Genomic DNA, 15,974 nt, shown 5'->3' on the forward strand with positions numbered 1-15,974 from the left:
CAACACAGAACTGGTCTGGCTCTAGATACATGTAACTGATGCACACAATATTCAGTGACTCACCACAGGCTGAGGTCCAGGTTGTGAAGCTGCTGGTGAAGCACTGTTCATGTTATTATAGCTAGGTGAAGGTGTTGTCTGAGAGCGCTGAGGAGGATTAGGAGATGGGCCAGGGGGTACTGATGCTGCTGGTGTTGCAGCAATTGGGGCATGAGTAGAAGGCGGTGTAGGAACTGAAGGTAGAGGTGGAAGGGCAGGAAAACTGGCAACTGATGGACTTACAGCTCGTTCCTGCAAACTACAAATCATAGGTCAATTAGAAGGGTCCTGTAATGAAAGATCATCTTCACCACCTGCAACACAGTTCAATTAATCCATTGCCCCTAAACTTTCTTGCAGGAGACCTGCAATCTTCAGTGCTGCAGGGCTCAGCTTACATGCATCTGCACTGTGCATCAAGATAGCGAGGAGAGGAAGACCTCCAACGAAGGAAAGCAAACATCCAAGACCCAATGCTAATGCCAAATGGACATAACACTCCCCACCTCCTCAACACAGCTAAAATTTGATTATATCTATTTTGTAGTTGTAGAGTGAGAAATGAGGTGAGGAGGAGAATGGGGGTGGTAAGGGAGTTGAGATTGGGTGGATGAAAGTGTTAGGATGGTTTGGACATGGAAAGAATGAGTGAAGAAAGACTAGTAAAAGAGGTGTGGAAGGCAGAAGTGGAGGGAGTGAATATGAGGGGGTGACTTAGGATGAGATGGATGGATGGGGTAAAAGGGGCTTTGGGGAAGAGGGGAATGTCTGTTGAGGAAGGACGGGAGAGGACAGAAGACCGGGGTGAATGGAGAATGGTTGTATATGGATGAGGTTGTGATGCATGAGGTGGAATGGGAGGGGCATGGGTGGTGAGGTAGTATGTGTGAGAAAAATTTGACACTGTGGAGTGTATTGCAGATGCTTGGAATAAGAAGAAATCTGTTGAATGTTTCTCTTTATCTTTAGGCTAGGAAACTTTTTTTTTCTATCATCCCCTTGAAACTTTTCAACACATTTTGATATATTGTTACCTTTTTCAACTCTATATACTGTATAAGTTTCTTTTTTCTATATGTTACAAAATTAAAAACATAACTGTTGAGGAGATAATACTGAGCACATCCTTTCTGTGTAGAGGCTGACTGGTACTGGGGAGTTGTTATTTGCATACACAGATTAACTCAGCATGTTTACAAATAACATAGAAACATGAATAATTTGACAGATGTACAGTCTAACATGGATATATCAAAATATGAAATACATTACAAAGGAAATATTTAACTTACGTAAAGCCATTTAATAATACCAGATGCTGAGGTTTACTGGCATAATTCTTGCTTGCTATGGCCTGATGGTCTCCTCCAGCAGCATCAAATAGATGATAAAGCTCAACTAGCTTGTGTGCAGATATCACAGAAACTTTTACTCCATTCTGGGGAAAAAAATCAGCTTCAGAATTGAACAATTTAATATCTTAAAAAAATCTTTTAAAAAATAAGCACCCCCTACCCATGCATCTCACACCTCTCCCTTGCATAACAGTATCATCTATACAAAGCCAGTCTCCACTCATACTTATCTCCTGCTTTCTCCCTTCCTTGCTCAAAAGACATTCCCCTCTTGCTCAACACCCTCTTCACCCCCATCCATCCACCTCATCCTTGGTTGTCCCCTCAAGTTCACTCCATCCACCTCTGCCTTCCACACCTCTTTTACTAATCTTTCTTCATTCATTTTTTCCATGTGTCCAAACCATCCCAATACTCTTTCATCAGCCCTGTCATCTCCTTTTCCACACCTGCTCTCCTCCTCACCTCTTTGTTTCTCACTCTATCTTTCATCAGCCCTGTCATCTCCTTTTCCACACCTGCTCTCCTCCTCACCTCCTTGTTTCTCACTCTATCCAAAACAAACTTACTGCTTTGATCTCCTGCCTAGTCTTCTCAGGAGAGTAGGGTGACCATGGGTTGGTTGTTGGAGCACTCTGTGTAATAACAATACAGAACATCTGACTGGGTTCTCCAATGGGGTGCTTCTGCTTCATGATATCAAAACATCGAAGAGCTGCTTGTATGCCATCTAGAATAAAGGCTTGCCGTGTTGTATTGTGACATGTGTACCTGTAAGAAAAGTTTTCATATGAATGCCATTTGCAACAAAACATAACAGTGTAAGTCTAGCATTCTTAAAATGTAATCAAAAAGACCAGAAAGAAATTCTCTGAACTTTTGTATTTATCATTTATGTGTCACAGGCACAGGTGCAGCCCAAAATATATCCTACGGGGGGGACATAATGAATCCCCATTCAGAGCTGGAACACATGTTGCACACCTAGTCTTAAAAAGTACATGTTTCTAGACAACTTCCTACTCAGAATAGGATGAAGTTTTCTTGTCCAGTTATCTTACACCTGTCTTAAATTTTGTTTTAAGCTCTTGCAGCTTACTTTGTCTTATCTCCCTCTAGGGAGTGAGTAGTAGGATTTCAAGGCAGGACTTGGGATAGGACATTTGAAGGGAGACCAACTGCTGCCTCAACACTTTCAAATTGTTCTCCTTGGGTTCAACTCCCAGTAGGGAGTTTATGCCAAGCATGAGTTAACAATTGGGGTTGCATATTCCATCATTGTGAAAACTTTCCTCTATTTATGTAACAATTTAATTCTTCCCATCAATTATAAAGAGCCCTCAAGCAATGGTACATGATGGTGGAGGCAGGACATGATCACTGAAGGCCTCTAACCACAATCCACATGGCAGATGATGCAGACCGAGTGGTTGCTCTGTAGCCCAAGCAAGGTCACCCAAGCTGAAGCAGACAATAATGGCCATAACAAAACAATGAAGACAAGGAGGGAATAGCAGCCCTTCAACAACCAAAGCCTCTTTGTTGCATCCTTACTTAATGCTGCAACACCTCATACAGTGCGACCACATGAACCCAACTGCTTTTGCTTTCATGACACACAATTAGGTATACATACTAACCCCCTGCCTAAAAGGTTTTACCTTTCACCTATCGCCTCTCTTCCTATCCACGCTAAACAAGGAGGAACAGCAATCCTGGTCTTTTCAAGTATCTCATCATTACCACTTACATTCCAAACCTTTCTATAAATCATTGCATCCATACTTCCTACACTAACTACTAGCCATCTGCCCTCATTGGAAAATATTGGTTCAGAAACAGTATCCGATCTCATCCAACTACCCTCTACCTTTTACGGGGAGACTTTAATGCCACACTCTCTCCTCTGGGGTGACACCACCCAAGCTCCATGAAGTAAAATGACAACATTTCTATCAACAACCACTCCTTATCTCTTCTCAAAACTGACCAACCTCCACTCCACTACCTGTAATAGACCAATAGCCAGCCCTTCAATCCTGAATACAAAATATGTTGCAAAAACACTAGAAGGAATATCCAAATGCTTCGGTCTCTCCTCAATATTAGCTATAAGTACCACTCATGTTTACTCCTTGATTATCACATCAACATAAAATGAACATCCAAGGGTGACATTACACAATCCTAACACAGCCCTAAATTAATCTCAAACTCTTCACTCTCTCCATTTCTAACCCTCACATATGGTTAATTCATGTAAAAACTTTTGGTTGTCTTCACCCTATTCCACACATCTACAATACACTTTACATTTCTCTCTCAACCTTGTCATATGGCTCATCTTAGTTCTATGAATGCCCACAAGAGATCCTTACCTTTTGCTAAATTCTTCACATGTACCTGTCTCACTGCAAACACTTGATCTAAACACCCAATGCTTCTCCTAAACCCACACTGGTCTTCTCCCTCCATTCCTCTTAAGTGTCTCAGTTAACATATGCCCAAACACCTTATTAACCATGCTAAATGGACTGATCCCTCTAGAACTACTACTATCTACTTGCAAATACATTATGACAATAAAACAAAGTAATTCTGATCAAGTAAATGGTCAACTTACTGTGCTTCCTGAATTGCTGTTATGATTTCCTTTTCTGAAGTGGTTGGTCCATATGATTCTAGCTGACTTGATGTGCCAAGAAAAGATATCTGCGTTCCATAAAAAACAGCTGCATACTGCACGGAATTGAACTGAAAAAATAAATAAATAAGTAAATGAAAATAAATAAATAAATAAATAATAATAATAATAAATATATATGAAAAAATAAAAATAAAAATAAATAAATAAAAAATTATTATAATAATAATAATAACCATAAACAATCACTGCCTCAAGTTTCACAAAGTGGAAAACCTGCACTCCCACAGTGACTGGCAACATCTGACCACCCCCACCCACCGATGTCTGATGTCTCTAGAAAGCAACTTTAGACTGTTTTCTGCATTGTATTAGTGTGGGACTGTCTCTGTCAATGATTGACAATGACAGGAGGAGGGGAGTAGTGACCAGTTGTCAGCTCTCTATTTGAAAAAAAAAAAAAAAGAGAGAGAGAGAAAGTTAAGAAATACACTTGATGTTGATAAATATCTTGAGCCCAATCCAGAGATCAAGAGTCAGGATGCCCCTCCTGATGGAGTCGTGGGGGGTAAAGAGGCTTTAAAAATAGACAGATCCACATTCCATCTTGCAGGACCACCACAAACAGGTACCTTTAACAGGTACACACCCTTCCAAATTCACTCACAACCTGCTTCAGTCTCTTATCAGAATCATCCACAAGCAGTGTCAACCATAAACAACTGGCTTCCCTTGAAATTCCATCCTCACCCACCATCTACAAAACCTTGCCTAGCACTCACATGTACATACTTTGACACCTATTCATATCCATACTGAGATATATACATACATATAGACACACACACACACACGGACATAATGGGAATTGTTGAGACAAAATTAAAAGGTCCACTACCACCCAACAGCATAGGACACAATGCATATAATTATTGGATTAGAAACAGAGAGATAAAACAAAGGGATGGAGTTATGTTCCTGACTAAGAAGGATATAAGCGTGAAGAGTGTCCCATATGGGAACAATAGAGTAGAGATGATTATGATAGAAGTAGAAGATAGAGATAAAAAGAGCAGAAAGTTTGTAATAAACTACGTGCCCCCAAAAACAGCCTCGTGGGAAGAGAATGAACATAAAAGCATGTTAGAAGACACAAGAATAACACTAAACAAGATAATGGAAGATGGAGGAAGAATTGTTATGATGGGCGACTATAATTGCAAAGAAATATGCTAGGAAGAGATGACCGTAAAGGGTGGAGAAGACTCATGGGGAAGTGTTCTACTTGAGATGATTACTGACCACACAATGACACAATGGATCCAAGAGAACACTAGGTATAGAAATGAAGAACCATCGAGACTAGACCTAATAATCACATCAGAACCTGAAATAGTGGAAAAGATAGAATACCAGGCACCAATAAGCAAAAGTGACCACATATTGATAGAACTAGAACTAAATGAGAAAAAATACATGAAAAGAAATGAACAATATAGAAAAGGAAGATTGATGTATGAAAAAGCAAATTTTGATAAAATAAGAGAATTCTTTCAAAAGGAAAACTGGGAAAGAATACACAAAGAAGATACAACAGTAGAAGAGAAATGGAATATTTTGACAAAAATCTATAAAAAAGGAGTAGAAAAGTATGTCCCAAGACAAAAACAAGAAAAAGAATATGTAAAGTGCTGGTACAATAAAAGTTGTAGGGAGATAAAAGACAAAAGAGACAAAGCTTGGGCCAAATGGAAGAAAAACAAAAGACCAGAAAAATGGAAAATATATACTTGTTATAGAAATGAATATGTACAAGCGTGCAGAGAGGAAAAGAGAAAATATGAAAAAGATGTCATAGAAAAATGTAAAGATCAACCAAAACTATTCTACAGATTTGTAAACAACAAACTGAAAAACAAACAAGATTTGGAGAAATTAAGACAAGGAGGAATTGAATACACAGAGGAAATTGAAATGGCGGAAATTATGAACAAACATTTTAAATCTGTGTTTACAAGGGAGAACATACAACCTGAAGAGATTGAATGGAAAGAGAAAGTCCCCCCTATGAAAGAAATAGAAGTAACAAAGAATGAAATATTGAAACACTTGAGTAATCTTGATGTCAGAAAATCGCATGGACCAGATGAAATAGCAAACTGGATTTTGAAAGAATGCAGGAATGAACTGGCAGACATAATACATAGCATAATAAACAGTTCCTTGAAAGAAGGTAAAGTTCCAGAAGATTGGAAAAAAGCAAATATAGTACCTACATTATATATAAAGGGGGAAATAAAGAAGACCCTAACAACTATAGGCCAGTCTCTCTAACAAGTACAATAGCAAAAATTTGTGAAAGAATTGTCAAAAATAGATGGGTAAAATATTTAGAAAAAAACAATGTGCTAAATCCAAGACAATTTGGATTCAGACAAGGATGATCATGCATCACCAATTTAATATGTTTCTATTCAAGGCTAATAGATATAATACAAGAAAGAGATGGATGGGCTGATTGTGCATTTTTTGACCCAAAAAAAGCTTTTGACAAAGTACCACATAAGAAGTTGCTTAAGAAATTAGAAACTGGAGGAGGAATACAGGGCAACCTGCTAAATTGGATGGAAGACTTTTTGCAAGAAAGAAAAATGAGAGTAGTGATAAGAGACCAACACTCAAAATGGGATGAAGTAATAAGCGGTGTTCCACAAAGAACAGTTCTGGCCCCAATAATGTTTGCTATATATATTAATGATATGGATGAAGGAATTGAAAGCTATATGAGCTTCTTTGCAGATGATGCAAAACTATTGAAAAAAGTGAACACGGAAGAAGATTTGTGAATCACTACAGAGATCTAAATAAAGTACAGGAATGGAGTAGGAAGTGGGAGATGGAGTTCAATACAAAGAATTGTTGTATAATGGAATTTGGAAAAAGTAAAAACAGAATAACAGGATCATATAAATTGGGAGAAGAAGGAATAAAAAAAAGGAGAAAATGAAAAGGACCTGGGAGTTATTGTTATGAATAATATGTCACCTGAGAAACATATAAATAAGATTTTTGGAGAAACCTATAATTTAATAAGAACAATCAAAGTTGCATTTACATACCTGGATGAAGAAATGGTGAAGAAAATTCTAATCACCCTGATAAGACCAAGATTGGAATATGCAGCAACGATGTGGTCGCCAAGTACAAAAAAATGCATAAAAAAACTTGAAAGAATACAAAGAGCAATTACAAAATTGGCACCAACACTCTCAAAATTATCATATGAAGAGAGACTAGCAAAACTTGAACTACAGACACTAGAGCAAAGAAGAGAGGAGATTTGATAGCTATTTACAGAATCATGAAAGGCATAGAAATTACTGATAGAGAGAATCTGATAAAATGGGATGACAGAAATACAAGAGGACATGGAAAGAAAATAAAAAAAGACAGCTATAGAAGAGACCTAAAAAAGAACAGCTTTCCTCACAGAGTAATAGACAGTTGGAACAAGTTAGATGAGAAAGTGGTGTGTGCAAAAACAATACATGAATTTAAAAATAGTTTAGATAAAACGAGATATGAAAACGGGACACCACAAGCATAGCTCCCCTTCCCGTAAAATACAACTAGGTAAATACATACACACACAAACACACACCGGTGGAAGTGACAGCGAAGTTTGGAACTCCAGAAAAACTTCAAATTTCGTCAATCTCAATGACAAGAGAGTACCTTTGTTGTATTAGTAGGGAAGGGGAAAGCTCGTGGTGTAGTGGGAAGGTGAAGAAAAAGGAGAAAGGGAGGGATTACTGAGGGAAATGGAAGGAAATGAGGAAGGAGACGAACGGGCTCCCCTGGACGTCAGAAGAAATGTCAACAAGAGGGCTGCAGACGAGGCAGGTGAAGTCGAAAATATCAGTAAAGGCACTAAAAATTAGAAATATAGATAAGAACATCACAACAGAACGTGGAGATAATAATTTCCATGGATTTAATGAGGGAGGGGATGCCAGCCTCCCCCAATTAGCAAGTCTAGAGAAAATGATCGAACACTGGGAGGTTAGGTTGAGCCAACTTACACAGATTATGCAAAGAGTTGATAAATTGGAAGAACTACAGAAGGAGAACCAAAACCTAACCAAAGAAATAGAAGAATTAAAAAGACAGTCAAAAGAAGTAAAAGATGAGAATGAGGAATTAAAGAAGAATAATAAAGATTATAAAGAGTCCTTAGCAAAAGTACAGGGTTGGAAAAAAGTCCAAGAGAACAACAAAATTGTATTTAGAGATATAGTGACACAACAAATGAAAGAACAAACTAAGGTCACAGTTATTAAAGTGATGAGGGAGAAAGAGAATATATTAAGAGACTTACATACATATACCAAGGCTTTTTCCCCCTTCCAAGGGAGGTAGCCAGAAAGGGAAAGGCATAAAAACACTCCCACCCATTTCATCCCTAAATACACTCCACACCCCTCCCACCCTCCCTCTCATCTGAGCACCTCCTGGATGACGGGTCATCCCTGCACCCTGCCCACCGCCCTGGGTCAGAAGCAGTGTCGCAAGACACAGTACATCCACAGCAAGGCCGCTTCATTTAATCGGCGACCCCCCCTCTCCGTCCCCCCATGCATATAAGGCGAGGACGGGGAGAAATCCCTTCGGGCTGCGTCAAAATTTACTCACACATCCCCACCCCCCACCCATTCCTCCTCATGCAGTCACAACATCATCCATATACAACCATTCTCCACTCACCTCTGTCTTCCTTCCTCAACAGACATTCCCCTCTTCCCCAAAGCCCCCTTCACCCCATCCATCCACCTCATCCTAGGACGTCCCCTCATGTTCACTCCCTCCACATCTGCCTTCCATACCTCTTTTACTAGTCTTTCTTCACTCATTCTTTCCATGTGTCCAACCCATCCTAATATTCTTTCATCAACCCTATCTCCCAAATCCTTTTTCACCCCTGTTCTCCTCCTCACCTCCTCATTTCTCACTCTATCCAGCCTAGTAACCCCCACCATACTTCTCAGACACCTCATCTCAAACACATTCAAACTCCTCCTCTCTTCTTCTCTTATGTTCCACGTTTCTGCCCCATACAGTGCTGTTGGCACAATCACTCCTTCATACGGTCTCCTCTTCGCATCCATTCCTAAATGTCTATTTCTCATTACACTCTTTAATCCACCAAGGCATTTACTCGCTTCTCTCAATCTACATTCTACCTCCACCTTCACTCCACCTTTTCCTGCTACACTTGCACCCAAGTATCTAAAACTATCCACTTCCTCCAGTCGCTCTCCCTTAATGTTCACTTCCAGTCTACTGCCACTTTCACCCCTTGTACATCTCATCACCTTACTTTTACCCACATTTATCTTTAGCTTTCTTCTATCACATACTCTCCCAAACTCTGCCACCAGCTTCCTCAATCCCTTAGCGGACAAAAAGAAATGTATTATTATATTAGGGATGGAAGAGAAACATAATCCAAATAAAAAATGAGAAAAGAACAGTCAGACAAAGAGAAATTCTATTGGAGAGTAGTGGATATGAAAGTGAGGAAATGGTTCATAGCAGAGAAAAATGGAAGTAGCAGAAAATTAAGTGTCTTACACAAATATTGATGACTTAATAACAGGCTTGAACAAACTGAATGATTGCCTTAAGGAAAAAGAACTGGACATAATGGGAATTGTAGAGACAAAATTGAAAGGTCTACTACCACCCAACAACGTAGGACATGGTGCATATAATTATTGGATTAGAAACAGAGAGGTAAAACAAGGGGGTGGAGTTATGTTCCTGACTAAGAAGGATGTAAATGTGAGAAATGTCACATATGGAAAGAATAGAGTAGAGATGATTATGATGGAAGTGGAGGACAGGGATGGGAAGAGCAGGAAGTTTGTAGTAAATTATGTGCCTCCTAAAATGGCTTCGTGGGAAGAGAGAGAACACAAAAATATGTCAGAAGACACAAGGATAACACTAAATAAGATAATGGAAGATGGAGGAAATCTAAAATATCCAAAACATCTGATTGACAAGACAAAAATCAAAGCTAGGAAATCTTTTCTTAATACTTCGCAGGTCAAGCAATTTAATTAAAAAAATATGTTAACAATTCTGTACCATGAAAATTTAATCAATCTTCCTAGCATTTTTGATAAATTTGGCATCCAGGTAGTATTTCAAAACAATAACATTAAAAGCCTGTTAATTAAAAATTCTCCAAGAAGTAAAGAAGGTTGTATTTATAGCATACCATGTAAAAACTGTCATTTTATTTACATAGGTCAAACGGGCAAAGGAATAAGCCAACATATATTATCAGAACGGGACAAGTGTCAAGTGGATTAATTGTCCACCAAAGAGATTATGGTCATTATATTGACTGGGAAAATTCAAAAGTAATTACATACATACATACAAACATACATATACCAAGGCTTTTTCCCCCTTACAAGGGAGGTAGCCAAAAAGGAAAAGGCAGAAAATCATTCCCACCCATTCCATCCCTGAATACACTCCACACCCCTCCACCCTCCCTCTTATCTTAGCACCTCCTGGATGACGGGTCATCCCTGCACCTTGTCCACTGCCCTGGGTCACAAGCAGTGTCGCAGGACACAGCACATCCACAGCAAGGCCGCTTCATTAAATCGGCGACCCCCCCTCTCCATCCCCCCATGCATAAATGGAGATGGGGAGAAATCCCTTTGGGCTGCGTCAAATTTTGCTCACACATACTACCTCACCCCCCATCCCACCTCATGCATCACATCATCCATATACAACTATTCTCCATTCACCCGTCTTCTGTCCTCTCCCGTCCTTCCTCAACCGACATTCCCCTCTTCCCCAAAGCCCCCTTTACCCCATCCATCCACCTCATCCTAGGACGTCCCCTCATGTTCACTCCCTCCACATCTGCCTTCCATACCTCTTTTACTAGTCTTTCTTCACTCATTCTTTCCATGTGTCCAAACCATCCTAATACTCTTTCATCAACCCTATCTCCCAGCTCCCTTTCCACCCCCGTTCTTCTCCTCACTTCCTCATTTCTCACTCTATCTAGCCTAGTAACCCCTATCATACTTCTCAGACACCTCATCTCAAACACATTCAAACTCCTTCTCTCTTCCTCTCTTATGTTCCATGTTTCTGCCCCATACAGTGCTGTTGGCACAATCACTCCTTCATACAGTCTCCTCTTAGCATCCATTCCCAAATGTCTATTCCTCATTACACTCTTCAATCCACCAAGGAATTTACTCGCTTCTCTCAATCTACATTCTACCTCCACCTTCACTCCACCTTTTGCACCCAAGTATCAAAAACTATCCACTTCCTCCAGTCACTCTCCCTTAATGCTCACTTCCAGTCTACTGCCACTTTCACCCCTTGTACATCTCATCACCTTACTTTTACTCACATTTATCTTTAGCTTTCTTCTATCACATACTCTCCCAAACTCTGTCACCAACTTCCTCAGTCCCTCCTCCGATCCTGCCACAAGCGCAGTGTCGTCAGCAAACAACAGCTGGCTCACCTCCCACTTTTCTCCATTTTCTTTAACCATCTCCAATCCCTGACCCACTACCCTTCTTGTAATGATATTGTAGAAAGGAATATTGAATCTTGTTTCATAAAAAGAAATTTTGGAAATAATATGAACTTGAGTTTGGGTTTATTCAAATTGGACAATTTTATTATTGACAAGATTATGTGTGATAATTTATAACATGGGACCTTTCCGAATATCCTTGTCTTCTTATGTATATATTGTTTCTTTTCTGTACCTTTGAAAATGCCTTAATAGACAATAACGTTTGGTATTCTGTTTTTTCAATTTCTCGGTGGTTCTGCCAAAAAAAATAAAATATATATATATATATATATTTATACACACACACATATATATAATTATTCAATCCCTATAAGTTTATAAATTCTCTGAGGGAGATTGTAGGCCTTTCATACTCTTTTTTACAATGCTTGCCTTTTTTTAATCTTGGGAGATGTGTATGATTTCATATTTTATCATATTCATACACTTATCTACAGCTAAATAATGACTAAACCTTGAAAGTAAAACACATACTTGAGTAAAAAAGGCATCTGCTTCTTCTGTGACTCCTCCATTGAAGAATCTGAAAGTAATTGCAAAGAAATTAGTATATTATATATGTTTAAGCTAATCACGTAAAAAAATACATACATACATATATATATATATATATATATATATATATATATATATATATATATATATATATATATACTATGTGTGTTTTTAAGTACCATTTTGAAATAAGAATGAAACAAGTAGACTTTTCATAAAATTTTATTTTTACATGAAATCCTGTACTGTAATCTACTTTTCAACATTATTTCCACCAATATTAAGGCATTTATCATATTGTACAACCATCTTTTGAACACCATCCTCGTAGAAATCTGCCGCCTGCTTAGAGAACCACTGCAACACGGCTGTTTTGACATCTTTATCGTCATTGTGGCACTGACCACCCAGATGCTTCTTCAAATGCAGGAAGACATGATAGTCACTGGGCGCTAGATTGGGACTGTATGGAGGGTGATCAAGTTGTTCCCAGCCAAATGATCTGATCACATCTTGAGTTTGATTGGCTGCTTGTAGATGGGCACTGTCATAAAGCAAAATGATTCCCTTACTCATGCACATTTGTATGGCCGTCTTTAAAAGCTCTCACCCATTTCTGAACTATTCCATAACTCATAATGTTTTCTCCATACACTTCACTGATCTGATGATGAATTTTAGCCGCTTTCACGCCATTACCAGTAAGAAAACGAATCACAGCATGAATTTCATAGTCGGTGGCATTCTCAATTGGAGGAGGCATTTCAAATACTCACAAACAAACTTAAACATGGTCAGATGATTCCGTAATAGCGGCTGTGGCTAGCCAAGAGATAGTGATACACAACGCACATCTGCCAAGTGCTGACTGAAGTGCCACACAGCGGAATTTCAAAACAGTACTTACTTAAAACACACGTCTTGTATATACATTATATATATATATATATATGCAGAAAGATCACTAAAACAACATGTGATCCACAAATTTTGCTGGTAACCACAAAGGAAATCGGAAGAAAACACAGTAATTCCCAAGCACTTTCGTGTTATTCACATCTTCAGGGGAATACAGAAAAGTTGGGTGTTACAAAGAGGTTTAAAAGTAACAAGATTATACACTAGGAAAGGAACTGGCATAGTACAAGATATCACAACATTATACACTAGGAAAGGAACTGGCATAGTACAAGATGTCACAAAATTATACACTAGGAAAGCAACTGGCATAGTACAAAAAGTCACAAAAGAAGAAGAATAAATATTAGTACAAAAAGTCACCAATAAAAAAGAAATCTAGAGAACAGCACAATTCACCAAATTAATTTTGGTCACTTACAACATGATTACAAATTTTGTTAATGATAAATTGATCTAACTTATAAATGCCATTTATGTATGTTTGTATGAATGTGTGTATGTATATATTTATGTATGTATGTATGTATGTCACTTACAACCTGATTACAAATTTTGTTAATGATAAATTTATCTAACTTATAAATGCCATTTATGTATGTTTGTATGAATGTGTGTATGTATATATGTATGTATGTATATTTGCTTTTAGCAAGGTTTTTTGTTATTGATTTCCACCAAGAAAAATGTATATTACGTTGATGTATTATGATTTACAAAATTGATAATTCATTTTCTAATGCTACATCCCATAGCTGTGCACTTCTAAATAAATACCCATAATTACATTGATGTATTATAATTTACAAAATCAATATCTAATTTTCTAATGCTATCACATAGGTAAACACTTCCGAAAAAATACCAAATCTTTTATTTGTATCAGTAGAAGAATGTATGTGAAAAAACCTAGATCTACATCCTCTCACTCCCAAATAAGGAGCAAAGTTAAAAATTGTTATTGGATCTTATCTTGCAATGATAAGGAAAAATTCTCCAATGTTTGGTAAAATATCAGAATCACACAAACATGGATATTTAACATGAAACTTACATTGTCCAATAGCTCCAAGGCCAAGCCTAATACAACCTAATATAAAGTAACCATTCCATAGAAAGAAAAAAATAAAATAAAATAAAATAAAATAAAATACAAAACATGGTATTATTTTAGATTTGTACAACTATGCGATATAGCATTAGAAAATTAAATATTAATTTTGTAATGAAGTTGCTAGGATATGGTCCAGACGCCATGCCAGTCCAGTCACTATCAGACGATGACTTTCACATTGTGGACTGGGTGTTCTCCAACTCCAGGTGACGTTAATAAGTACTGTTACAAAGACAATAATAGGGCTTCCTTGGACTTTATGAGAAAGCACGGGGTTCTGCCATCATCTGTGACAATAACGATGACCCGGATGATCTTTAGAACTTCAGGTATTGAATTACTAAATATAGGTTAGGTTAGAATAGACTAATTTAGCCCTTCATTTCTCTGATGTCGGCATTTATCAAAACATGGTGTATCATTCAACCACAGCAACTTTGTTCATTAGTTAATAGGTTTTAGCAACTTATTGGTTATTGATTTCTGCCAAGAAAATCACATACTTAGACTACATTGATCTATTACAATTTACAAAATTAATAATTTTTTATTGCTATATTAATATTCAATATTGTGTAGGTGTGCACAACTAAAAATACACCCCACCCCCCAAAAAAAAAAAGTGAAAAATGTGTTTGACTTATACCGAAACAGAACCCTTTATATAATAATAATCAGATCAGCTCTAATTAATCTTCCTTGCACCTAGTATAGATCCAGCCACAACGTCAACGACAACAGGAAAAATCTGATATGCTTTCAATTACATGTGTCCAGTTACAGGCTCAAGTAATCTTAGGTCTTCTTTACATCCACGATAATCCATGATTACGTAGCACTAATTAATTAGATTAATAAATGTATAAGTTTATAAATACTTACGATATTGCAGGCTTAATGTAGGACTCCAGTATCTCTGGGAGATGATTTTTCATGGCAGCACTTTTCTCAATAGCAAACACTACGTTCGCTCTTTCGAGCATAGAGCCTCCTGCAACCATGATTGTCTGTATTCTTCACACTTTTTGGAAATAAAGTGACAACCTGCTACTCATTACACCTATTTACATTGCCATACATTTGCTCAGTACATGTTTACAAAACTAGGATAGAAACTTGATCAGTGTTGCCATAAACAATTCCATTAAAAAACTGCTAGCTTTAAACCGATCTCGCTAGATTGGTTTTTTGCGGACAAGCATGAACAAGTAAAAAAAAAAAAAAAAAGGATTCAAATGAACAAACAAATTAATAATAAAAAAAAAGTCTGTGATTTTGTTGGCTTCCTCTTCAGTGGGTCCTTGTTTCCTTCCCACGATTCAATATTTTATTTCTCAGTTCTTAGTCATCGCTCACTATTTTCAGTTCGTGGTCACAACTTCTTTTGAATAGAAATATTTTAGTCTCTGATTTTTTTCATCTTCTGAACTCTCCTTCATATTAGTTGGGACTTATTGAAGGTACATCATCAAATTACTCCTATAATTTCAATGAACCATTGTTCAAACATTCTCTCTTTCTTTGGTGTGTGTTACACTCGAATGTTGATAAAGAGTTGAAAAGAATTCAGTCCAGTTTTCAAATATTTATATCCCACAATGAAAGATAATACAGATATCAGTCAATTTACATAGACATTAGAGAGCTTACAAAAATTAATCAAGTTATTCTTTTATCGATTTAATGATAGGTATGAAGATCCAAATTGTAAGTCTAAGAGGATGTCCCAGCACCCACTTCTGCCTCATCCATCATAGTAGA

The 15,974-nt window shown here is 37.6% G+C and overlaps 1 protein-coding gene across 6 annotated transcripts in view; it reads right to left on the bottom strand.

The window, feature by feature from the left end:
• Positions 1–15,358, bottom strand: part of LOC143019571 (mediator of RNA polymerase II transcription subunit 25-like) — a 37,656-nt gene extending 22,298 nt beyond the window's left edge. For 5 of the 6 annotated variants that reach the window (XM_076175344.1, XM_076175343.1, XM_076175345.1 and 2 more), the window contains exons 1-7: positions 15,096–15,358; positions 12,161–12,209; positions 11,859–11,921; positions 4,018–4,148; positions 1,964–2,165; positions 1,332–1,477; positions 64–298 (exon numbers count right to left, since the gene is read on the bottom strand). In XM_076175344.1, the coding sequence (XP_076031459.1) occupies positions 64–298; positions 1,332–1,477; positions 1,964–2,165; positions 4,018–4,148; positions 11,859–11,921; positions 12,161–12,209; positions 15,096–15,214 (945 nt within the window). In that variant the 5' untranslated portion in view covers positions 15,215–15,358. The remainder of the gene's footprint in view (positions 1–63; positions 299–1,331; positions 1,478–1,963; positions 2,166–4,017; positions 4,149–11,858; positions 11,922–12,160; positions 12,210–15,095) is intronic. The other variant, XM_076175347.1, reaches the window with a different exon arrangement.
• Positions 15,359–15,974: the final 616 nt, after the last annotated feature.

The sequence above is a fragment of the Oratosquilla oratoria genome, chromosome 37, assembly GCF_046742065.1.
Source record: "Oratosquilla oratoria isolate Oo_2021 chromosome 37, ASM4674206v1, whole genome shotgun sequence".
NCBI classification, from domain to species: domain Eukaryota; kingdom Metazoa; phylum Arthropoda; class Malacostraca; order Stomatopoda; family Squillidae; genus Oratosquilla; species Oratosquilla oratoria.